This window comes from Pavona decussata, unplaced genomic scaffold (genome assembly GCF_977016875.1).
Source record: "Pavona decussata unplaced genomic scaffold, jaPavDecu1.1 SCAFFOLD_190, whole genome shotgun sequence".
Taxonomy (NCBI): Eukaryota; Metazoa; Cnidaria; class Anthozoa; order Scleractinia; family Agariciidae; genus Pavona; species Pavona decussata.
The window spans coordinates 1430001-1450239 of record NW_028145599.1 but is presented as its reverse complement, the minus strand read 5'-3'; the positions used below and the strand labels follow the sequence as shown (position 1 = coordinate 1450239).

At 38.6% G+C, this 20239-nt stretch overlaps 1 protein-coding gene and 1 pseudogene across 2 annotated transcripts; both read right to left on the bottom strand.

Moving 5' to 3' along the window:
- Positions 1 to 7366: 7366 nt before the first annotated feature.
- LOC146462268 (uncharacterized) lies at positions 7367 to 11134 on the bottom strand. The gene is made up of 3 exons (XM_085085824.1): positions 11032 to 11134; positions 9931 to 10484; positions 7367 to 8871 (listed from the first exon to the last, which is right to left on the bottom strand). The coding sequence occupies exons 1-2, from the start codon at positions 11132 to 11134 to the stop codon at positions 10012 to 10014; spliced, it is 576 nt and encodes a 191-aa protein (XP_084941950.1). The 3' UTR covers positions 7367 to 8871; positions 9931 to 10011.
- On the bottom strand, positions 11110 to 17038 carry LOC146462267 (uncharacterized; annotated as a pseudogene). The gene is made up of 6 exons (XR_014857167.1): positions 16735 to 17038; positions 15752 to 16026; positions 14619 to 15384; positions 13526 to 13937; positions 11584 to 11839; positions 11110 to 11193 (listed from the first exon to the last, which is right to left on the bottom strand). The product of XR_014857167.1 is annotated as an uncharacterized LOC146462267 (transcript).
- Between the last annotated feature and the right edge of the window lie 3201 nt (positions 17039 to 20239).

The following is a 20239-nucleotide window of genomic DNA, read 5'->3' as shown; positions in this document are numbered from 1 at the left end:
TCGTTTCACACTTCTAGCAATAAGAAAGCCTTTATCAAAGGGGAATTAATTAGATACGCTAGAAACAGTTCTTCCTCTAATTCATTTAATGAAACTAGGGAAAAGTTCTGGAAGCGACTACGAGTTAGGGGGTATCCTTTCAGCTTTCTGCTTCCATTGTTTCGTGAAATACGATACAGTGACAGAAAGAAATGGCTTTACAAGAAACCTAAGAATAAGTCTAGCTTGGGTAGGACTATTGTTTTTAAGACTACCTTTAACTGTAGTCACGCATGTATTAAGAGTGTTGTTAGCACTATCTTACCAGAATTAGATTGTACTATATGTTACAAGAAAACTGCGACATTAGCTAATATTTGTAAGTAAGTTATTTTTTGGGGCCCACAGTTTTAGCTTAAACTGTGGGCCCCAAAATTATATCACGCACAAAGTATGTCACGCCTTGCCCAAATCTACCGCCTGTTTCCTAGACACATTACCGCGGGGTTTGGCTTTCCTATCTGCAATTCCGTAGGTGTGTTTTTACGAAAATATGTTAACTCTAAGCATGAGTTAGGTATATATACAGGCGCATCATGCTGTATTGTTAAACTCCCTGACGAAGTGTGCGTTAGTCACACGAAACGCGTAGGAGAAATAAGAAGTTATACAACTACAGTTCGCAGAGTGCTGCTCACTAGTTTAGTTTTTATTAAATCCACTTGGCTCGTCTTGGGGCACTTCGCTGGGAAACGGCATGTTGTTCCCTATTAGTCAATTTGGGAGCTATTTGTTCCCTTAACAAAAAACAAATCGGAACGAACGTTCCACACGCTAGTGAAAAGGAACAACTATTGTAAAAAGGAACCTATCAATACGAACATTTGTTCGTCAAATTGCAAAAGGGAACGAGCCGTTGTTCCTAAAATGTCAATTTGGGAACTATTTGGTCCATTAACAAAAAAGCAAATCGGAATGAACGTTCCACACTTTACTGAAAAGGAACAATTATTGTAAAAAGGAACCTATCAATAGGAACATTTGTTTCTCAAATTACGAAGGGAACAAGCTGTTGTTCCTAAACTGTCAATTTGGGAACTATTTGTTCCCTTAACAAAAGCAAATTGGAACAAATCGTTCTGATTTGAGCTAAAAATTAACATTTTGTTCCTACTTAGATAAAATATGTTCTGCTTTAAGCTAAAAGGTCCACGATTAAAAGGAACAAGTTCATGCAAAGGGAATGCTCCTCTAACACGCATCGAAACTGGCAACAAAACTAAAAATCAGTTAAAATTAGGCAAATTTTTCGAAGTAGACTTGCTGAAAACCGAATGAAGGACCAGTATATCTTGCAGATTCGCCAAACAAAATCGGTACAAAATTGGATAAACTCAAACGTTAAAGACATGATACGCCAAATTTTTGGGAAACGTGAAGGAAGGAAGGATCGTCTCCCAAACTTCCTGGTTCCTTACCAGATAATAGCTACAACGGTGATTTGTTTCTTTCTGTATGATCCATTCTCAACATGACAAAAATAAACTAATAAATAGATTCATGTCCCCGATCATTCCCTGAAATCCTTATCTTCCGCCTGTATGTTTAAAGTTTCCCTGACCTGCAAACTTGCAGTGTCATGCAGTGGATTATGAGTAATATATTATAAGCAACAAAAACTTCTACTATTTAGGCGGAAGACATGGTTCTCAAGGATTTGACGGGAATATGAATTCACAATGATTTATTTCTCATGTTTACTGTACGTATATTATTGAATTTATTTTATACCCATATACTTACAGTAATATAAAGCAGTAACATGATTATAGATTCATGTCCCCGTTCATTCCCTGAAATCCTAATCTTCCACCTGTATGTTAAAAGTTTGTCTGACCTGCAAACTTGCAGTGTCATGCAATGGATTATGTCTCATATATTACAAGCAACACAAACTTCTACTATTTAGGCGGAAGACATGGTTCTCAAGGATTTGACGGGAATATGAATAAACAATGATTTACTTCTCATGTCTACTGTAAGTTTATTATTGCATTTATTTTATATGTACATACTTACGATATTATAAAGCAGTAACATGATTATAGATTCACGCCCCCGTTAATTCCCTGAAATCCTAATCTTCCAGCTGTATGTTAAAAGTTTGTCTGACCTGCAAACTTGCAGTGTCATGCAATGGATTATGTGTAATATAAGCAACACAAACTTCTACTATTGAAGCAGAAGAAGTGGTTCTCAAGGATTTGATGGGAATATGAATAAACAATGATCAGATTTGCATAGGCGGCAAGATGGTATAGACGTATTCTGCTTGAGCTCCAGCGAAACAGCGTGTATAACCTAATTTTCTCAACGTCTTCAGGCCAGTATAATGCAAAAGTTTAAAACCCTTAAGCACAAGCTTAATGAGCTCAAAGAAACCAAGCGAAAAGCGCTTTCGCATTCCAAGTAGCAAAGACGAAGAAGGGATGCACCCAGGCGACAAAGCGGGCAACGCCATGATGAAATCTATCCTTGAGAAACTAAAGAAACTAGAGAAGCTCGACTTGCTGGACCAAATCCACGAGAGGCTAAAGAAAATTGAAACTGAATCCAAAGAGCTCAAAGATACTGTTGCAGAAATTGAAATTGGCTTGAACTCTATGAAGAAAGATGTTGAAGATGCAAAGATGGCTACCGCGCAGAAAGCCGATAAAAGCAAGGTTGAAGCACTACAAAAGGAGGTCGAAGAACTGCGCAACAGGTCACGAAGGAACTATCTTCTGTTTTATTATGTGCCAGAGAAAGCTGAAGGAGACAATTGTATAAGCTTTATTCAGAATTTTGTATCAACGCACATGGGTTTGGAAATGCTCTGTGGATGGGAGGTGGAAATTGAACGAGCACATCGAATGCCAACGAAGCTACGGAATGACAACGGAGGTAAACAAAGACCGAGACCGATACATGTGGCCTTCCTGCGCCACTCTAATAAAATGAAAGTGATCTCAAATGCCGCTGCCAGATTAAAGGACAACCCATTGGGCGGGAAGCTCATCGGTATAAGTGAAGATTTCGGAAAGAAAACTCAAAGGAATGAAAAGCGATTGCCCCGGTAAAGGAATATCTCCAGCAGAAGCTTGGTGCAGGCTCTAAAGTCTTCATCGTGTATCCTGCTATTTTGAAATGCGTTGACAGCAATGGAAAAGCGAAAGTTATCCCAGAGAAAGAGCTGAAGCAATTGAAAGAACAGAGGGAGAAAGATAACGAATCCAAACACAGGTAGGAGCGTAGTGACAGCAAAGCAAAATAATTTTTCATTTTGGACTTGATATAAGCTTGAGTGACTAGAAGCTGACGAAATGCAAAAAGATGAAGAAAGACTTATTTTTGTTTTGTCCAAGCTCAGCGGAAGCTCAGATATCCATCCCAAAGTTGTTGGAACTCCGCACAGCAACGTCTAAAATTAGATCACACCTCGTTGGAGGTAAACTGTTATTTGTTTTAGTAGTTTATGTTTGAACGTTATGCGCGTGATACACATGGAATAGCAAGTTTCGCAATCTAAGCTTTCAAACATAGGTTGAACAATTTATCCTTTGTATAATGCATAAATTGAGTTTTGTTACACTTAATGTAAGAGGTTTAAATGCTTCCAGAAAGAGAAGAGCTATTTTCAGACAATTACATAATAGGAGAGCCTCCGTCATTTTTCTGCAGGAAACTTATAGTTCCCCCGATCAAGAAAAAATCTGGAGCAATGAATGGGGCTCCACAATTTATTTCAGTCATGGAAGTAAACATAGCAAAGGTGTCGCTATTCTTTTCAATCCCAAAATGCATGTTTTTACTGAAACTATATTACAAAGTGAAGACGGCAGAATACTAATCCTCAAAGTCGTTATCGAAGATCTGACTGTGTTATGCGTTAATGTTTATGCACCGAATGATATCCAAGCACAAGTTAAATTTTTCAGTGAGTTAAAAAAGCATCTCGAGTGGTTTCACAACGAAAACGTCATTATGGGAGGTGATTTTAATTGTCCTCTATCCGAGAATGACAAAGTAGGAGGCGGTGACACATCTTTCAAAAAGAACGTCATTGAAGAGATCAAAAGTTTAATAAGTTTTCTAAATTTAGAGGACGTGTGGAGATCGCTGCATCCAAAAGAAAAAGATTTTACTTGGCGAACTCAAGACTTGAAAATAAAATGCAGACTAGATTTATGGTTTATTACAAAAGATTTTATACAAAGGTCCCTCATGCAGAGTTGTGAGATAAAATATGCACCGCACTGCGACCACTCTGGTTACAATGGATATTCGAACACGATTACAACACCCAAGAGGACCGGGATTCAGGAAATTTAACAATTCACTTCTGGAAGACTATGAATACACAGACAAATTATCGGAAAACATTCCAGTGTTCATAAAAAAATATGTTAACAAATTAATAGCTGACTTAGTTTGGAACGGTAAAAAACCAAAAATAAAAAGAGACACACTTATTGGGGCAAAAGAAAGAGGAGGCTTAGATTTACCAGAATATAAAATAATTACAAAATCTTTGCTATGTGCCTGGGTAAAAAGAATGAAGGACAGTACTGATGAAGATTGGATGATTATTCCATCTTATTATCTGAAAAATGTTGGACGACTCTCATTTTTGACTGTAATTACGATTTAAGTCTTCTAGAACTAAAGAGCATGCCAGCTTTCTATATCGACATTTTAAAAGCTTGGGCAGAAATTCATGTTGCAAGATTTACCCCTCTAAGTAAACAGGATATTAGAGAGGTCATTATTTGGAATAATAAAAGCATTACCATTGGAGGTAAATCTGTATACTGGGAAAACTGGCATGCCGCTGGAAGTCTTAGAATCAAAGATTTATTAGAAGAGGATGGCAATTTCCTTTCATATGAAAATTTAAGCTCACCACGCCATTCACCAACCTCTGGGGTTTAATAACTGCAATACCATCAGAGTGGAAGTGTGAGTTACAATCAATAAATGGTAGGAATTGACAAGATGACCAACCGACTATTCATTCTAGTATTACTTGCAAAAGAGCCAGGAATATGCTTATTCAAAAGAAATTTAAAGAACCATTAGCTAGCTCTAGGTTACAAAGGTTAGGTGTAGATGAGACGATGATCAGTGCAATTTATAAATTACCATTTAGAATAACACGAGAAACGAAACCAAGTATATTTCAGTATAAGATAATTCATAACATTTTACCTTGCAGAAACCTACTGTATAAAATGAACATCTCAGAATCTCCCCTCTGCGAATTTTGTAATGAAGTAGAATCGCTACTGCACATGTAAGTTAACTGTCCCAATATACGAGACTATTGGAATTCAGTCCTACTCTGGTGGAATAATCAAAATAACGTTATTTACAATTTTGATGAATTAGGAATAATGTACGGCTATTATCCTGGAAGTTCTAGCCCCTATATCTTTAATTACTATATTCTACTTAGCAAAAGACATGTTTTTCTGCAAAAATACGAACATAAATTACCCAATCTCTCCCTCTTTCTCGAGCTGGTAAAAGAAAAACTGTTAATTCAAAGATAAATCGCATACTCAAAAGGTCAGAAAGATATGTTTTTATATTTATGGAAGCCCTTGCTAGCACTTATTTAGTTTAGTTACCTAGAACATGTATCGCAGCTTTGTTACCTTTGTCACTTTACTGTCACTCTACTGTAGTATTGTTGTATGTATTGTTTTGTAAAAACATAATGTAAAAAAGCAGTAAATATTTTAAAAAAATGATCAGATTTAACCCAACATGCAATTTTGTGACTACTGACATGGATTTTACAAGACAACGTATGCACTATCAAATTTGTTGGGTTGTCGAAGCCTCTTTTCATTGCTTTGTATCTAATTGTTTTCGATTTCTTCTGGTAACATAATCAAGGAAGACACGACACTTTGCGAGTAGTTTTCAAGTCTAATCATCACGTCTGCCTTTTCACAAGTTTGCACATACATTGTGAAGCATTTTAATAAAAAAAGAGAAGCATTAAAAAAACACGCAAAAACTAGAAGCTGTCAAAATTAACAATTGCTCTAGGACAAAGAATCAACACCAAAATCTGCCTGAGTTAGAAAATTACTGCAACAAGTGACAGCAAGTTGCAAAGAATAATATTGTAATTAGCTTATCATAGTGGAAGAAACAGTACGTCAGGACCTCTAAAGTAGAGGAGGTGTTTAAAACAGAGATGCAATCCTTTTAAGGCAGAAATATGCATCACTTTGTGAAATTCATATATTCATAGCCACTTAGCAAGTACTAGTGGTCTATATAAGAAGCAAGCTTGGGCTTCATTTCTGTCCACTGTCAATCTGTTGAGGATGCTGACAGCACAACAGCCAAGTAAACAGTTAAACAGCGAGGCCATTCGAGGAGCCGCCTTATGTTACATGAGTTCCGTTGTTGCTGGTCAGTGCAGCGTTATTAGTGCAAAATGCGTATTTAACGGGAAGGAAAAAGACCTTCTGACATCTTGGAATCGCATCTGCCACAAGCAGGATTTGTGATAGAGAAATCTCAGGTTCGACTCAGCTCCTGGTTGCTTTTCTCTTCAAACTAAGCTTCGTGACCTTGAAAAACAGTTTTGATTGAATTTTCTCAGGTATACCAAATGCGGCATTCTTCTTCAGTGCCATAGCTACACAAGAGAAAAAGAAAGAAAGTATAGAAGAAAGTGATGAGAGCGATGACGATGGAGAAAATAGTCCTGTACCAAGCACAAAATCTGGAGTTGCATGAGGACTGGGCATGGCTTCAAGGTAGTAAGACGTGCCGTTCCGTGCTCTGCTTGAAAAGTATCTAAAATGGCTTCAAAGTTGTTAATATGAGTATTATGCGCTCAGGAAAAAAGCTTAAAGTTTAGTCTAATATGTCAGCAGAAAACGTTGCGGAGCTGAGTCGTCTTGTGAAAAGTCTTGCAGAAAAATTCGATAAGTTGGAAGCTTCAAGATTAGTTTAATTTTTGTTAGAGAGTTAACTGGGCGTCGCCATTGTCGGTGTGTGTTCGTTGTGCAATGCTAAAAAAAATAGTACTTTTTGTATCTATTAGTAAAGTTAGCCGTTTGTGTTGTTAGTAGAGTTGGATACTGTAAGAAGTGCAATTATTAGTGACCGTAAGTAGAGTAATGTAAATAAGCATTGTAATAAGTGTAAGTGGTGTTATTATTGTATTGTAAGTATTGTGTTTTTCAAAATAAAAAAAATATATAAAAAAAGCACACAATCTGAGCAAATGGTTAATGGCAACCCAGCAAATCGCTTTGGCCTGCAATTAACTATTGGTTAGCACTGACCACGCCTAATGGCACTCCAGAAAATCGCTCGATTATGCAAATTACTTTCAATTCACTGGAGACTGTTATTATCTGTTTTACTCCTTTTTTATCGCAATGATAGCATACATAATGCCCATTCTTATTGGGAACTGTCGTTTGTCATCGTATAACCTAAATATTATCACTTCCTTGATAGCGCAGGGCAACTTTTTATTTATTTTAGTTTAGTCACGCAACTTCTGCTGATAAACTTCGCCTTTCGTTCTTTTGTGTTGCATTATTTTTCTGTTATGTTTCAATGAATAGATGCTTCCCGCGAATTGTCACTTTAACAATACCACACACAAAAGACTGCTGTGATTGACATCCAAAATGAAGCTCATTTGCATTTACGAGCGGTATAAGAATTTATAATAATAGTAATTACAATAATACATAATTTTCTAACACATAGCAATACATAATAACAACTATCCAGAGAAGGGCTTCTCAGCAATAATGAAACAAATTGGACAGAAACACATTTGGGAGTGGACCTGAGGCCCTTTGCAAGGCTAGCATAGCCAGGAAGTTGAACCTAGGACCTTTGGGGTAACAAGTCTGACACCTCAACAACTTAAACCTGCTACCTCCTATATACTGTATCACTATAGCTCAGATTAAAATCCAGCAATGAGATTATTATTGTTTTTTAACTGTATTAATGTGAGGGTGTAAATGAAAAAGTACCAGGTAATAATATTGTTTTCCCTTTTAGGAAAGACTTCAGGCCTGCTTATCAGAAGCTTAGCCTTTTGGGCACCTTTTTGCCTGACGCCCCCATGTTGGCATTGACAGCAACAGCTACTGCCTTGTATAGGGGAGAAATTAAAAACAGCCTGAACATGAGAAATGCCATTACTGTAGAAGCCAACCCCAAAAGAGAAAACATATTTTATACCGCCCAAAGAAGGAGAAACAATGGAGACGATAAATTATTAAACATTATAAAGCCACTTGCAGACGAACTTAAAACAAAACTCATTGAAAAACCCTTGACAATTGTATACAACAACCTTGAGACATGTGGAGAATGCTACTGCTTCTTTGAGCAAGAACTCAGAGCATATCAGTATTATCCTATTGGCTCTTTACCACTCTTTACCAACCGATTGTTTGCTCAATATCATGCACAGTACCCTGAGCAATACCGTAACAGTCTTGTGAAAAGTTTAATCTCAGAATCTTCGGTGGCTCGAGTGCTGTTTGTAACAGTTGCCTTCGGGGTGGGCATAGATGTGTCCAATGTGTCCATACACCATGGAAAAATTTTTCCAGGAAACTGGAAGAGCTGGAAGAAATGGAAAACAAGCAGAATCTGTCCTGTATTATAATTCATATGACATCAGTAGAGGGAAAAAGGCTCTGCAGCATGTCATGCAAGAATACAGTACTACACAGAGTTGTAGGCGAAAGGTGATTCTCCATCATTTTGGTTCTTCATTGTCATGCCAATATGATAAACACAACTGCTGTGACAATTGTAAGACTGCTTGCAAATGTGAAGACTGCAGCAAACCTGAGGACAGCAGTGAAAGTGAAATATCTTGTGAACCATGTCAGCCTGCTGGTTCAAACTCACAACAATGAAGTCAACTCATTATGGGGTAGTGTATTGGATATGAGATGATTGATAAACAATGAGGCTTAGCACCCAGTTGGCTACAATCATCCCACATCCAAAAAATTCAGTGGAATAATAATTATAAATGTTTTATTAAAAATAACCAAAAAATACTGCTTGATCCTAATGATTCCATATTGCAAGCAGGCATGGATCCAAGGAAAAATGTGACTATTTTGTTGATAATGAGTGCCGAAGTCATAACATTCTAGGAGGGTTTGAGGACACACCTCTAATTAGAAGTGTCATCCCTGGGTTTTCAAGTCATCCTGACGGGCATTTTCCAAATTTAAACCAGTTATCTTCTTTTATTCTAAAACACTGTATCTACTTATTGGTAAAACTCTGACCGTTTTCCATGAAATAGTGAAAACTGGTCTGGATCCAAGCTTGGTTTTGAAGACTGGAAGACTGACCACTCTTTCTTAGGTATGGAAAATTAAAAAATCGAATGTGGTTTAGCATTGTCTGCACTCTCATTGACGATATTCGTCATCACAGTAATCAAAATGTTGCGCCTTGTGAATCCCCAACAAATTTTGACCACTGTGATGACAAATATTATTGTCGATAAGAGTGCAGACAACACTAAACCACATTCGCTTTGTTTACCACAATATCAAGGTTTAAGAAAATTTTTACAATGAGTAAAAATTTTGGCACGCTGATTGACACGAGCAGCGTTGTCTAGACTCTTATAGACAATGAAAAATTAGCCAATCAGATTGCAAGACTAGAAACAATTGTGGTAAAAATGGCTGATATCCCATGACCTCTGTTAATAACCCATTGAAACCCTGGAAATACATTGTCCAATAATTCAGTCTCTTGTCTGTGGTAACATTTAAAGGTGCAAAATTTACAGGGTGATCTTGAAGGGAATTTACCATTTGTTAGGATTAAGACATTTAAGGTAAATTTCCCACATATTTAATTTTGTTTTGTTGACTACACCTTTCATACTTTTGGTGGCTCCTAAAAGAGCCTTTTTAGTTCTGAAAAGAACTGTTGGTTTCTGACCATTTTTGCATGTGTTCAGGTCTCATCATCTGAGACTGGTTCATCACTTTCTTCTGAGTGTGAAGACTCTTCATCACCACTTGCATCCCATGGTGTATCAGGATCTCTGGCCAGTTTTTGTTTACTTGATTTCATCCACTCCCCAAGAATCCTTATGTCTACGAGATCAAGTAGGCTTCGTGGTAGATTTGGAAAGGCTGTATGATGTCTTCCAAGCATATGTTGACATGGTTTGAGACCACAAATAATGGAAATCATCTCATTCTGGTCTTTCTCAGCACTCAGAGAAGTATGTGCTGTTGATTGCGGATGAATGCCAGTTTCCTCATCAAAGTTTTCTTCATTGTTCCTTAATCTATAAGCTGCTGTTGTGGCTCTACTCACTGCCTGGATAGTTTTTTGGGCTCCAATGCTCTTAATCAGCTTCTTGTGGAACTGAACAAAATGCTCTTCCTCTAAATCTGCAGCTACATTCTTTCCTTTACCACCTTAATGTAGAAAAGTTGGAAAGAAAAAAATACATGGGGTTTTAAAATAATGTAATTGTAATGATTTGTGATCTCAGATTATTTAAATTCTTCACCACCAACAAAACAGAAGAATCACAACGCGGGACCAGATATAATGTATAATAAGCTTACATAAAATATGAATGCTTTGTTACAAATGGAGGACTTAGAAGGGTTTTTTTGCACTCAAATTGTTTTGCTGTAGAAACGATGCGTATAATTGCTGTTAAGTGCCTTTTTCGAGTAGTTGTTTTGAGTAAAATTTGTACAGAAACCTATACCTTTTTCTACTTTTCCTGACCTTCTCGTGATAGGAAAAACAAATTGTATCAGTTGGAACGTCATGTACGGTAACTGTTGTGTACCATTTTGCACGGAAAACAACATTTTTTTCAGCAAGCATATGGGCCATGGGCAACAACAAATTACCTTTCCAATTGATAGCCCATGGATAGTTCTTGCAGCCATTCTCTCTGTCATCTGGCACTTGACTTTGCTGATTAATCGCAGCATCTCAAAGGCGTACTTTTTGATCTAAACATTGGCAGCAACAACTTGCTATTGACAATGGCTCTGTTGCCATCCCCCTCCTTTTCTGTGTCATTCATTTGTAGAAGCATCATGCCCATTTGTATGATCCAGAGACCATAATTCTTAATGTGGTCTTCTTCAACATGATTACCTTGTTCTGAGGAAGAACGATGTTAGACATACTGACGGATGGACGGACGGACGGACAGACAGATAGATAAAAAGTGGCCTAGGTAATTCTCTATAGAAATAAGCTAGGCACAGCTCATTTTTAAAAATGATGTTGTTTAGATACCTCAGTAATCACAATAAATGTGTCTATCATTGGATAAATCACGAAACTGAAAGCTGTGAGGGACATAAGGGATTTGTCACTTTGGTGTCAGTTTGTAGAATTGAGGGAGTTGAATATTGAATACAGACTATACAAATAAAAATATATATTTATTTTAAGATGCTTTATAGCACAGTCAGTCATGAGCAATTGATATTTTTTTGTGCGTGTAAGTACGATAACATATATAAGACTGAGGAGTAAAAAATATACCTTTGTTAGTGTCAGGCTTCTGATGACCTGGTGCAGGTGTGTTATACAAGGCAATGTTGTGTTCTGGCCACAGCACAACTTGTCCATTTTGCAGAGGCACCAAGTTGCTTGGCAAAGTTGCCCCTTCCTTTAACTAACACCTTTGCAATCTTCACTTGAATTTGACCATTTGTTATGATGGAACTAACGCATGTTGCCAAAGCATCAAACGAAAATCCACTTTGTTTGTTTCCCTGAAGTAGAAACACGATTGATCCTGTAACAAAGAAAAGTAAAAAATTCTTAATATTATGATGGAACCGGGCAATTCTCTACTGATATCTGGTATCTGAGGATGCAAAGATGACATATCTGATCACACTGTAAGTTATCCTTTTTTAGGATAATGAGTACCTTTGAAGATGTTGACAAACATCAAAACCTTTAATCTCTCCCAAAGGTCAGCAGTACTTATAATTAGAAACGAAAATAGCATAATTTAGTTAGGCATGTTTCAATTTTTCTCATACACTCAATGTTACTCGTTATAAACATAAACATAAAAAGTTTTCATGTTTTGGTGCTTGGTGTCTGCTTAACATTTTATTGGTTTCTCGGTTCTTGGTTTTAAGAAGTACTGCTCTAGTTCAGCGTAATCAGTAACGGTCTAATAATTAAATAAAGTTCTTCAAGGTTTTCACACATAGAAATTCCTTTTTTATTGATCAAGTGTGAAGCAACCACTTAAGAATTGGTTCATGTTTAGCGCGCGCATAAGCGTGCAGGAAGTTTGGACAGTACGTAACTCTAGCTTCTTGAGTGCTCTTCAAACACTCCAAGTGCATCCATAACTTGATATATGCACAGCTTAAAGCATGAACCAATTCTTTTATAATATGGTGAAAATAAATTAAATGATTCCTAGAAAACAAGTTTGTTCCTGATTAATTACAAAATTCTCTGTCCAAAAAAAAAGGTGAAAGTGGTTTCTCTTAGTGGGTTAATTTTAACGTTTCATTCAACTTTGACAAGCTCTTATAAATATACATTTTTTAAGGTGGTGTCTCTCTGTAAAAATGTTTTAATAACATAGCGCGCGCATGCTTGCTCCATCTGACTTGCACACGTTATCGGATGGATGCACGGCCGGGCGTATGTTGAGAATTATAACCCACCCATTAATTTTCGCGCAATTTTATTGGCTACTTTACGTCTCGTGGTGCAAATTCACAGGACGGTTATCACGCAATAACCCCCACATGCGTTGATATTTGCCCTCCTATTATTTCCACTGAAAAGAAACAAAGCCAGTGGAAAAAAGCCAGCTCAAGAGTTTTACCTTTTTATCTTTATTATTTTACATGGAAGAAAAACATACTCGTTTTGTAGATGTCCAGTCATGTTTACATCAAAAAGCTGGTCGCAAATGCAGTTCCGGAAAGAACAAAAATGTCAACAAGACATGCTGTCAATGTCTTTCAGTGTCTTTGAAGGTCTAGAAAGTTACGAGTAGACTCTCAGATTTAGTCCCACGCATCGGAGTCAGTTTGTCAAGTTTTGGTCCAATCACAGTGAAAATAAAAATCCTGTAAACCAATCAAATGTACTCGTTTACGTCAATCGCGCGTATCCGCCATCAGACCAGAACTGGCTGTTTTACGAGCGGTTTTCACGCAATATATAAAATAATGGGAAGGTTATAAAATAAATAAACCCCTTTCTGGCTTGCCGGTATGTCGGCTGATAATGACCTTGGCTGAGAGATTGTCCTCAAAACTTCACATTTGCACTCAAAGCTTTGCTTCTCGGTCAAATATTCATTTTTCGGACAGTCTCTCAGCCACGGACATTATCATCTGACATACCAGCCACCTGAAGGGTTTTATTTACTAAATGTACCATGATGACGCCAATAGAAATTAGATTAGGATGCAAGCACGCTATGTTATAAATGACAACGTACCTGGCAAAATGGTGTGAGGAACTGTAGATGTGTCAGGACAAAGAGCATTTTGTTGATTTCGTTGCTCATTTTGTAACTTAATGGCGTCCTCCACATTCTGCAAAATGAGACAGTAGCCGTCATCAAAAGGGCCAATGACCTTGTCGAGGTACCACAACTTTTGTTCTGGTGTGCTATTTTTCTCTGGAACTGGCACATTTGATGGGGGTAAACACACATCTGGCATTCCTGCATAGTCGATGAAAGCAGCCATGATGTAGGCGGTAAAAACTTTAAGAAACAGATCTTCTGCTGGCGCAAAACCATCTTTAACACTCTGTTTAACGTTGCTGCGGCTGAACAGATTACGAACATACACAAGGGTGCCAACATCCCGGCTGGACTTCATGTTGTACAGATGTTCCCATGCAACCTGCTGACGACAACTGAGTAAATAAAAAGCACTATGCTCTTTAAATTTTCACGTAATATCTGCTTGTTCAATGAAAAAACGGTGCAAAATAATTACGGCCGAACTGTCCTCTAGACCCCACCCCTCCCTTCCTATTCTCATAGCTGTATATAGTCTATATATAAACCTTCATTTAATCATTGTTTTGAATACAAGTATAGAAATTAAATTAGAATCAAACTAACTGGACTAACAGCACTCCCTCCTAGTTATATACTCAGGAAAGTGCAAGCGCGCATTCAAATCGTCTACCACGTCGAACCGAGATAAAGAAGAAGGCGAATTTTACCCGTAGTCCCATGTTCTTTTCCCTCCACAATACCTGAGCGGAAGGAAGTATCGTTGTTAGTGTGATTATTAACGACTAAATGAGGCTGGCACTCAGGACTTAGGTTAAATAGGTGAAAAAAAATTAAAAAGGCAGAACACATGTTTCTTTGTTGCATTTCAGCGTGATTTCATCATATGTATCTTTTACTGTGCTTTCATTTTTAGCTGATTTGTCATAATTGTTTGCTTCATAAAGTTTTTTTAGAGGACAAGTAAAACTCCTTTTGTTTTGCTGCAGTTCTGCCTTTTTGCAATTAATATAAAATATTTATCTGCCTTTCCTTCAATGCAATAATATTAATAATAACATACACTTAGAAATGCCTGCTTTGCGTGCCAGTATTCCGCTGTTTCAGTCATGTTCTCGAATCTCTCTGAGGTCTTGTCACATCCTTTTCTCAGCCTCTTTGCCCCAGTTATACGTTCTCTGCCAAGGAGGTCAACCCCGATTGGTATTTGGACAAGGTATTCTTCATTGGTATCTTCACTGTCACCATTGTCGCTACCCCCATTTTCTAACTTGAGAACCCCTTTAAAGAAATTTTATATATCCATTCCAGGTACTGTATGACGCCGGCATGCTTGTTTTGGTTGTAGGGAACTACAGGGAGGTCCACAACCATTGACTTCTGACCCATTTCTTTTGAGTACCTGTGTTCTATATTACCCAGGACATCTTTGAGGGGTTCTATCCAAGGAAAGAACCTAGCAAGGACTCTACTAGCAAGAATGATGTAATCAGATCTCAATTTGGCTTTTTCCTCTTCATTTATCAAGTAACTAAAGATCTGAAACTCCTTGAGGTCACCGATGGGATGACTGTTGTTCAAGCCAGTAGTGACCACTCTATCAAAAGTCAAATACTGAGAAATCCAGTGGCTGTCAGTGTTGTGATGATCTTTCGTTAGTTGTCCAGGGTAATTCGGAAATCAAAATTGTCATACACAACTCTTGGATGACAGCCCTGGTCCATTTTTTCTTTGACGATTTTCTTTAGGTTTCCTCCAACATCAACCATTATCCTAATCCGACTTTGACTGGACTGGCATATTCCCAATTTGTTCAATCTCTGAAAAGTCTAAATAAAAAACACATACTGTGGGTTTTAAACCTGGAAAAAACTGAAGGTATGGAGTTCCGGGTAAGTCATGGTCACATGTGCCGATATTTGCTCCCACGGATACCGGCTCTGAATGGATAGTCCCCATTTCGATTGGTGCAGAGGGAAATAACTACCTTTCTGTTTTCTACGGCCTTTGAGAATGTACATCACTTCTGATATTTTAGATTTAAACTGACATCGTTTTTGACAATTTTTTCTGTAATTTTGTTGTTTAGTTTTAATAAGTGTACCCAGTTAACTGTAAAGTTAAATAAGTACGCGCCTTAATAAAACTTTCTGTTGTGTTTTATGGTATTGTATTGCATTGTATTAAGGTACATACCACTTTGCTACATCCGCCCAGGCCAACAACAACAGTAATCAGTTTTTTTACGAGGCTCAATTCTCCATTCCTTACACCAAAAAGAGTGCTGAGAGCAGTGCAAATCGGCGGTATTAGGGCATCTGCTTTTTGAGATAGCGAGAATGCGTTATCAGGTACAGCCACAGCTGTTACCGCGTCCAAAACATCAGGTGCTCTTTCTTCCCACTCCAGCAGCAGCTTTGCCCATTTGAATGAAGCAAGTTCCTGAAAAGATTTGGAACCAGCTCGTAAAATTCACGGATTTTCCTTTATCTTGCACAATCCTTTACTTTGTTCCTGGAGCTCCTTTAAGTACAGCAATTTAAATGCGTTTTTTAGAGGAGGAATGCTCATCAATTGTTTAGCTATGTCGCTAGGCATAACGGTACCTTAGAAAACACTTGCTACTTTTTTGTACATCATCAGTCTTCATGGGAACATTTTGGTCTGTTCTAAGCTACATGAAACAAAAGATCACTTATCATGTAAATAGTTCTGTGTCTGATAAATTATTTGGAAAGAGAGAGAATGAGTCTGACTTTGGCAAATTGTAACAATTAATCAATCATGCAGCCCACGCGACTATTTGTTTTATGTGTGTTCAACCTGTATGGTTCAATAATTGCATTGAAAAAATTTACAGTTAGACTACGTAAAGCGTGACCAGTATTTCTTCGAATGAAATGAACATGTATTAAAGATGTCCGGCATTTGAATGGAACGTTGAACATTTATCTGGAAAATCTTTTCGAGACAGACGCATTAACTGAAAAACAACAATTCAAAATACTTCAGAAACAGCTGTTATTCTCGAGATACTTAATGCTGTAACATAAAGAAAATTCATAGCTCTATACCGTCAATAAACAAGGGAACTCTTTAATCTCGTTGGCGGAGTTCAAAACTGACATGTAAATTTCAAAACTCCATTCAATTTTCAAATACACTAATGCTACTCCAACCTTCGGTTTTGTCACAGCCGTATTTGCTGAGAACGTGTACAACCTGTGAATTTTTGCTATCAGTGCTGGGCTCGGCAGTGGTTTTGGGTAGAATTGCCTTGTAGCGCGTTCGCACAACCTCGGAACCCGAGCAAGATTCTTGTGTTTCCACAGCCTGAGTTTGTTTCCCTGTATTTCTTTTAGAACATGGGCTCTCGCCAGGATTTCTTCCCCCCTTTACTCTCTCAAGAAGCAGAGTTTCTTGTTCTTTTCTCGAATTTACACACGTTTTCTTGAATGTTACTGCGGATTCCAGTTTGTTCATACACGGTACACATATCTTCTTCGGAAAAGGATCGCTGACATTGAGCGATATTCCAGTAAGACTCTCAAATTTAGGCGCTATTTCTTTACCAGTTTGACCAAATATTAAGACCGGGTGACATTGGTCACCGATAACTTTGTTGCAGGCAACACACTGATTGCGTGGAAATTTATAAACTGGTTTTGTTGGCGTACTTGCCTTGTTTCCACTTTTCTCCAGTACGGAAGAAAAGCCCGCCAAAATTTTAAATTCTTCCCAAAGAGGAGCGCGGGACGCCTACCCGGAAGTGAGAGTATGCGCATTCTTTACCAGCCTTCTGCGCATATGATTTGAATCAGCCAATGAAAAAAGAGATAGTTTTAGATGGACTCAGAGCCACTCGTTTAACAATTAAAAAAAAAAACCTTGGGGCTCTGGGGACGAGAATGCTCAAGAGCTAAAGAACTGTGGGAGAGAAAACGTCGTGTGCGTTACACTCCTCAACCCTACCTTCCAGCAATCTCTGACAAAGGTACTAGAGAAGATGATTGAAGCCAAACTACAGATCAATAAGTTTGGTTTCAACAGCTCCAATACAACGAAGATGATGGGTGAGAAAAGACTTTCTGACAAGCTGACCATCTTAGTAAACGACATAACAATCGCAATGCACCAACTTGAATATGCCGGTTACTGAGGCAAGATCTAAAAGCACGACCCAAAAGCAAAGTACACTTACTCATTTAAGTTCCAGGCCAGACCATTCATCAACACTATCACGACGAACGAGCACCTCAAGTTAAGCCTAGATACAAAAAGCCGGAATTTTTTAGGATTTTTAGAGCATCAGGAGATTTTAAGAAATTTTGGGGATTTTTAGATGATGTGGAACAAAAATTGTTGTATATTCTTTGCCGTTTTATTTAAAATTCCTATGAAATGAAAATTTTGTCCCATTGTTCACTATACTTGGTGAGTTGGTGACTGCTAGACTGCAATCCAATTGTGCAAGTGTTTCCCATATCTAATATACCCCCATCATTCCAAGGGAAGTAAGTTTCAAACATGGCAGAACCCGGAGCGGAGCCAAGTGAAGCTATTTTTATTGAAGATGATAATGATTTTCAAGGGAGAGCTAAGGTTTCATTAAAAAATAATTGTGAGAAAAACAGACATTTTTAGAAAATTTTGGGATTTTGAAGGATTTTTAGAAACTTTTGGGAATATTCAGAGATTTTTGGAGGGATTTTCAGGGAAAAAATTGAGAATTTCCGGATAGATTTTTAGAGCATTTTACAAGATATTTGTGTCTAGGCCTACTTCAAGTCGAGGCTCATAGAAGAGATGAAAAAGGTGATTGAGCTGCTGTCAGATCCTCATTGTGGGCTGTTCCAACCTTTGATGATCGACTACGCTCTTATTAAAGTTAATGCTGGTATTTGCTGGTCCATAAAGAAGCATGCGTTTGTACAGAGTCCAATTAACGCTAACGACATTGTTAAATGTCGTCCAGGGGGTTTTGCGCGTATGATTCCACAAAGGATCCAGATCCTAAGTACTTTAAAGAGATCCTGGAAAACAGCTTGTCCCCAGATGAGGTGGCCCACTTTTGTGATGATTTTCTAAAGCTTTTGAACTATAACAAGAAGCAACACAAAGACGAGGCGAAGCAAACAGTGGCAAGACAAGTTTGTTTTTTCCCGATCCAGGGATTAATACACTATGGCAATATAGCAACAGTGACCAAACAAAGAGCCTTTAAAAAAGCGATGATCATGCCATTTACTAACGTGACCTTCATTGATGAAGCCAGTGAGAACGCCCTGGTCATTTCCGATTGGAAGGTCTTCACTCAGGGAGTGTACTCTGCACATGATGTAAAGTACCACACCGCAAAGGCCTTTCTTAACAAGTGCCCCATGACAATCACCACCCAGCATAAGCTGCAGTTTGGTCCAACACACCAACCAGCAATGGAGAAACAACTGCGCACTTATGTATTCAAGACCCTTCCAAATCCTAAGAAGAGCGCCGCAGCATGGCTGGAGAAACACGCCATGGATTGAGTGGTTTGGGCCATGGATAAGGCAAAAGATTGTCAAGGCGACAGCGAGAGCGATGAAAATGACGAAGACGACACAGACAGAGACAATGAAGAAGGAATCCTGCAAGAGAAGGAAAAAGAGGATTTCAGATGTCTCACACTGGCCAGTTCCCTTGTCAAGGAGACCACTTCTAGCTCAGTCACAAATGTTCCACAAGACCGTGAAAGTGCCTCAACGTCCGATCACGTTTTGGATACATTCAGGGATTCCGTGGACCGATCATATCCAGGCAGTTTACAATGCAGACAGCTTGAACACATACTCAAAGAAAAAAAGAGAAAGGGAGTCATGCGAGAAGACAGAAGATGACAGCAATATGAAATGCAAAAACAAGCCTTGCTAGACACGGGAATAAGTGTGGAGAGCATGGAGATGTTGCCACTTGATCCATATCAAGAGATGCCAAGCCCACTTCAGAGGGAAGTAGACAACTACTGGAGAGATGAGAGAGCGAGGGAGGAAGAACAGCGCCACGAGAAGGCAGCTTGAGCGTTTGAAGGTTCCTGGCTGCTGAGAACTGAGCGAGAGTTGCACGATTGTGTTAGGCTTCTTCATGGCAACCTCGATGGGAAAAGGAAAAATACTATTAATGCCCACTTCGAAGTGCTGCAGGACAAGCTCAAAACCCACCACAGTAACCTCGGCACCCTCCCGAAACGTTGGCTGAATGGAAGCGAGTTTGCAGAATGCTTGACTTTCTCACAGAAGAAGATGAAAACCTGGTGAAAAGCTTAACAGAACCCCTCCCGCTAGCGGCAGAGGAAAATAACCACAGCGAGGAAGAAAGAGAGGACGAAGAACAAGATTTGTTCATAACGCCAAGAACACCATCTTACGTTCCACGCCTAAACAACGTATATCAGTACTGGCCACAGTCGACGTGCTCTATCACAGCAACTCTAGCACCTGACGCTACTCTTGTTCCGAGCAGTGCACTATCGCCTGCGCAGGCTGCCCTTCCAAACGTCAACGACCTCGCCATCTCAGAGGAGTTGCTTCGAACCTGTACCATGACGAAGCGGAAAGATCGTCCACTCAGCCAAGATGTGGCCAAGAGAAGAAAGCCGAATATGCTCCTCGACTACTTCAGCGCTACCCAAAAGTAAAACTGACCAGA

Coding starts and splice junctions, on each gene's coding strand:
- LOC146462268 (XM_085085824.1), bottom strand. CDS start 11,134: ATGGGCATGATGCTTCTACAAATGAATGACACAGAAAAGGAGGGGGAT. Junction 10,485..11,031: donor GCCAATGTTTAGATCAAAAA/GTACGCCTTTGA, acceptor TTCTACATTAAG/GTGGTAAAGGAAAGAATGTA.